A 6,232-nucleotide genomic window follows, 5' to 3' on the forward strand; every position below is an offset into this window, starting at 1 on the left:
TTTTTTTTGTCTGAACCTGAAATCGTGTATGAAGTATTTATGTCTAACTTATTTGTCTAAACTTAATATGTGTAACTTATTTCTGAAAAAAAGATTATTTTGTCCAAACTTATTATGTCTAACTTATTTGTCTAAACTTATATTTCTTAAATAAGATAAAATAAGTTGAAACAAACAAACAAACCTGTGGGCTTTTGATCTTCTGCGTTTTATTTTTTGATTTTTCTCGTTTATCCTATTACAAATATACACATCTCTTTAATAATTGGGGCTCATAGTAATAACTAGTCATTCTTCTAAATAATTGTCTCTCTTTCAGTATGACTTGTATGTCTATATATTACAAGTACAACATATTTATAGTTTAGAAGAATAAAAACTGCTTTGAAGGTTTAATTATAATACTGAACATTGTATTTGAGTAGTGTAATGGGTTTTTTTGGGGAAATTTCATATTATTGGAAGCAGTGGGGCTTTTGTAATTTATCAATTAATTTGCCCTAATGATTTATTGCATATTGATACTCTTATTGTTTGTCATGTTTTAGGGTATTTGTTTATCTTGGTTTGTATTGCTTATTTGATGGTGGCTCTTAAAATACTACAAGAATGATTATACTCTGATATGGGTTTTCCCCTAATATATATTATTAGTTTAAGACTAATTACACTTGCCTCTTTTTAATATCTCATTTCTTTTTCATTGTTACTAGAATAATGTAAAGTGGGTCATAAATTTGTTTGAATACAAGTTTGATACTCCTTGCTTATTACACTTGATAAAGTTGTCCTTGGCAATAGAAATACACTAGTTTTAAGTATTCTGATCATGTCATCAACCTATACAACTTAGTACTTAATTGCTATTGTAAAAATTAACCCTCTTAATTCTTACCCTAAGGTATGGATAGTGGAACTAACGAGTGGTGGATGTTTGCCAAATGGAGTGCTGAATATGAACGGGGAGTAGATGAATATATACAAAAGGCTTTTGCTTCTAAGTCTCAAGGAAATCAAATTTGTTGTCCTTGTGAAAGTTGTCATTATCGTTTTTGACGCCATAAAGGTATTGTGAGAGATCACCTTATTTGTAATGGTTTTGTTCCATGAACGGATAAGTTATCAGAGTTAGGGATCAACATTGAAAGGGAACAAACTATTTTGGATAATGATGAAGGGTCAACCCCAAATGATTTTAATGATGACATAGTAGGGTTGTTGCATGATGCACGTGATGCTTTTAGAAAGGGGCCAAATGACAAGGCAAAAAAGTTTTTTAAGTTAGTTGAAGAGGGCCAAGAAGAATTGTATCCTGGTTGTAAAAATCATTCAAAACTTTCCTTCATGATCCGTCTTTTTATTTTAAAGTGTGATAATAAGCTAACTAATGTTGCTTTTGGAGATGTATTGGAGCTTATACGGGAGGTGTTACCTGATGCAAAACTGCCAGCTTCTTTTAATGAAGCAAAAAGTGTTCTGAAAGTGTTGGGGTTGGATTACATTAAGATAGATGCATGCCCAAATGATTGTATGATATATTGGGAAGAACTTGAAAATGCAACAAGCTGCCATGTTTATGGGACGCCAAGATGGAAATCAAATGACACAGAGAATGACATACAAAATAAAAATGGAAAGACCTATAGGATTCCTCAAAAGATTCTTAGGTACTTTCCAATAAAGAAAAGGCTTCAACGACTATTTTTGTGTCAAGAGACGGCGAAACACATGACTTGGCATGCTGATGGGCGTGAAAATGATCATCTTTTACATCATCCAATTGATGGTCAAGCATGGAAGGAATTTCATTCTTTATACCCAAAGTTTGCTGATGACCCACGCAATGTGAGGCTTGGGTTAGCCATAGATGGATTTAGCCGTTCAATTCAATGATTGTCCATAATACATGGCCAATTATGTTGATTAATTATAACTTGCCTCCTTGGATGATTATGAAGTCTGAGTATTTGATGCTGGCCTTACTAATTCTCGGTCCATCTTCCCCTGGAAATGACATTAACATATATTTGCAGCCAATTATCAAGGACTTGAAGGATTTATGGGAGTTTGGGTTGGAAACTTATGATGCTTCGACTAATCAAAGGTTTGACATGCATGTAGCATTGATGACTACCGTGAGTGATTTTCCGGGTTATGCAATGTTATGTGGGTGGAGCACAAAAGGATACTTGGCATGCCCTGAATGTCATTATGAAACAGTAGTGGTAAGACTGTGTATAGGGTAAATCATAAATTTTTAGATCCATCTCACCCTTGGCATCTTGATAAAGGGAATTTTGACGGAAAACTTGAGGAAAGATGTTAACCTATTCCATTGAAAGGAATTAATAGTGAGAATATGTTGTGTGATTTTCCAAATGCATTTGTAAAGAAGAAAAAGAAACCAAGGCGTGATGTGGATGATTTAAATTCGTTGAGAAAGATGCCCATATTTTTTGAGTTACCATATTAGAAGCATTGCTCTAATCGCCATAATCTTGATGTAATTCATATTAAGAAATGTCTTTGATAATGTCATTGGGATGTTGTTAGACATTTCTTTGAAGACTAAGGATAATGTGAGTGCTCGTCGAGATTTGGTAGAACTTAATCTGATGCCGGAGCTTCAACTAATAGAATTGGAAGATAGTAGTGAAGAATTTCTAAGATCTCGCTTTTGGATGTCATTGGAGCAAAAGCGTAAATTCTGCCAGGTTATAAAAAATTCTAAGCTTCCTCAAGGTTATGCTTCCATCCTTAGTCGTTGTGTGCAAGTTGGAGAAAGGAAAATAGCAGGCTACAAAAGCCATGATGCTTATATTATGATGAATTATCTTCTTCCAATTGCTGTGAAGACAACATTACCCAAAGATGTTGCTAGTCCTTTGATAAGACTTTGTGCTTTTTTCAAAGGTATATCGAGTAAAACAATTGATCCTCAAGATCTTGGAAAATTGCAATCTGAGATAGTTGAAACTCTATGCCTACTTCGGGTGATTTTTCCACCTGCTTTTTTAATATAATGGAACATTTACCCATACACTTGGTAGACCAAATTAAGTTGGGTGGACCCGTGAGTTCAAGGTGTATGTATGGAATTGAGAGGAATCTTCATGAAATGAAATAAGATGTTCGAAACAAGACTCGCCCAGAAGGCTCAATGGTAGAAGGATACTAAGCTAAAGAATGTGTTGCTTTCACAGCTAGATTTTTGAAACGATCAAGCAAAGCTACACCTGAAGTTAATGAGTGTGTTACCTCAAAATCATTTTCCCTAAGGTAGGAAGTCCTATCAAAGGAAAAGGAAGGACCTCAAAGAAACAAAATTATGGACACATAATTGATCGCATTACAAGGGCACAAGCGCATCATTATGTTTTGTTCAATTGTCATTGTGAGGAAGTTGAGAAATATATAAGGTAAGATTTGTAACCAAAATGTAGGTTTATTATTACTCTTTTTTAAAATGTCTTTATTCTAACTCTAGTGCCTTAGTAAGATAAATATTTTATTTTTGCAGTGAGAACAAGATTTGTGTAAGTGCTAAAAGGAAAAGAAAATGGAATAGTGCTCAAGACCATAGTAAGGATTTCATGGATTGGTTTAAGGAGAAAGTTGATTTGACTCTTAAAGAAGGCAATGATAATATCCCGGACCATATTTTGTGGTTATCAAAAGGTCCCTCTCCCGTTGCCAAAATGTACACAGGGTACTCAGTTAACGACTATAGATTTCATACCATGAAGCGAGATGCAAACTGTGTAACTCAAAATAGTGGCATCACACTAACAGCCATTACAAATAGCTTTGCAAGCTCCAAAGATCAAAATCCTATTCCGGGAAATGTTAATTATTATGGTTCAATAACCGAAATCATTAAGATATCCTATCATGGTCATTTCAGTGTTGTCTTATTTAGATGTCAATGGTTTCACTCAGAAAAGGATGATGATGAGCTTATTGCGGTTAATATGAATAAGACCGTTTCTAAAGAAGAACCTTTTATCTTAGCAACTAAAGAAAATCAATTGTTTTATGTAGAATATTTGAATCGAGAAGGTTGGCATTATGTAATTCAAATCCCTCCTAGAGATTTTTCAGATGGTATTGACATACATTAATTTAGTACTTCACTAAATGTTATAAATGATCTTATTTTACATTGCAATTTATTTTAATTTATTATATTTACATACATAATTAACATAATTCCATTTTTTCCCATATGAAACAGAGTAGTCCCAAAGTTCCTGCATCCCAAAGTCAGCTTACAGAATATGAGCTACAACGGCTTCAAAAACTAAAATTCAATGTAGAGAGAATGGAAGCCCGAGGATCAGCATTTGTAGCTGATAAGATACTTGAAGAAAAAACAAAAGCCTTAATATGTCCAAGTGCAAGGCAGAATAGTATACTAGAAAATGAAGATGATGACTCTACGTCAGAATATGATGGTTAAAATGAGGTTGCAACTGATAACATTATGGAAGCTGACAATGTCACTTCTGGAAAAAGAAAAGCTATTAAGCAGGTGTTCACTTCTATTTTGTCATTTATACAGCCTGTTTTTTTATTGTTTTTCACGGTTTACATGTAATTAGTAATGCTTTAATTGCCTTTTGTTTTATAGGTTTCAAAGCAACAAGTAAAGAAATCATCACTTCGCCCTAAAACTATGGCTAATGTTGTGGAAGTGAATAGCCGTAAGAAGCATGCAGTTGATAAAGTTTAGAACATTCACTCAATTGAGGCTGCTAGAGTTCAAGATCAATGCATCCAAAAGAAGCAGCAAGTTATCTCAGAAAAGAAGGGAACAAAACGAGTGTTCTACTCTCCTAGTTCCATGTCAGCGTACCTCAAGTTCCGGAAAAAGAAAAAGAAAATAATGAAGCGTTTATATCAAGTAATCAATCTTTGAATAATTCTCTTACAAGAAAAGCAAAGAATAATGGCGCTGCATTTAATGAGAATAACAATGATGATGCTGATGCACTAAGTGAGAATGATGAAGCGGATGCACTAAATGAGAATGATAAAGATGTTGGTAATGATTATGAGGGTGATCAAGAATTACAAGATGAAGTTCTGTTTCAGTTTGGAAGCGAAGGAATGTAAGGTATTTGCAATCATTTTACGTACTATTATTTATTTCAGCTTTTGTTAACATGTCAAAGTCTAGTGAATTATTTTTCTCTTATTATATCTTGATTTGTTTACTAAACGGTGTAGACACCCATTTGTGTCTCCCCAAAACCAAACCCAGTGATGAATGCCTTTTACGTCGAACCATTATCGAATAAGGTGAAAGTGGTTGAAAGTCAAGTGTTGCGGTTTAGTTTTAATTAAAATTCTCTTCTCTCTGTTTTTGAAAATAACTCTATTTATTTGAAAATAGCCAAACCAGTTTAGTTTGGTCCATAATTAAGGACCAATAATATTGTAGTTGGATGGGGCTCGAAAAGACCTTTCCATCGATATATTATAAGCCCAATTCCGATGAATATTGAGGAAGTTATGGCCAATATACTAAACTGGGCCCGATTAATTATTTAAATACGGCCCAATGATCTAGAGGAGGGCCCAATGTTAATTATTAGTCCTAAAATTATTAGGATTAATTATAATTTTCTGGAAGTTTCTAGAAGATTCTTTTTAATTCTAATATTATTAGATTTAATAATTAATTATTCTAAAATAGACTTTTATTTGGAGTAAAATATTATTTTATTATCTTAAAAATACGTATTTTATCTTCTGTACGGATTCCGTGGATCAAGTTGATTAAAGATCGGATTCCGTGTGAAGAAAACGCGCTATTACAGGTTGTCGCCGCGCGATAGAGTCGATTCCTGGCGAGAGCGTGTAGTTTTATTCCTTATCAAATTCTATGTTTTTCCGGACTATTTTAATTATAAAAAGGGTCCGAATCCCTGTTTTCAGAATCAACTTTCATCAACTCTCATCAATTCTTATCAATTCTTCCTTAATTCTCTCTATTCTCTTTCTAAGCAATATATGCTTTCTTTCTCTCTCTCTTTCTAAACTAGCTTTTTTAATACAATATTCCGCATTCACAAGACTTAGAATCTCTTAGCCAAGTTCGAAGTTGCCTTCGCCCTAGACGTGCAAGGTTGATACTTTCTGAGGGTTTGGTCCAAAACTAGTCAAAACTTTATTTAATTTGATTTTAATTTAATTCTTTAATTATTCTTTATTTATTTTCATTGAAGTG

At 33.5% G+C, this 6,232-nt stretch overlaps 1 protein-coding gene across 1 annotated transcript; it reads left to right on the forward strand.

Moving 5' to 3' along the window:
• Nucleotides 1-1,952: 1,952 nt before the first annotated feature.
• LOC145577977 (uncharacterized) lies at nt 1,953-4,459 on the forward strand. The gene is made up of 5 exons (XM_081635390.1): nt 1,953-2,235; nt 2,554-2,993; nt 3,280-3,419; nt 3,521-4,070; nt 4,235-4,459. The coding sequence occupies exons 1-5, from the start codon at nt 1,953-1,955 to the stop codon at nt 4,457-4,459; spliced, it is 1,638 nt and encodes a 545-aa protein (XP_081491516.1).
• Nucleotides 4,460-6,232: the final 1,773 nt, after the last annotated feature.

Source organism: Chenopodium album, chromosome 14 (assembly GCF_948465745.1).
Source record: "Chenopodium album chromosome 14, dcCheAlbu1.1, whole genome shotgun sequence".
In the NCBI taxonomy this organism is placed as follows: Eukaryota; Viridiplantae; Streptophyta; class Magnoliopsida; order Caryophyllales; family Amaranthaceae; genus Chenopodium; species Chenopodium album.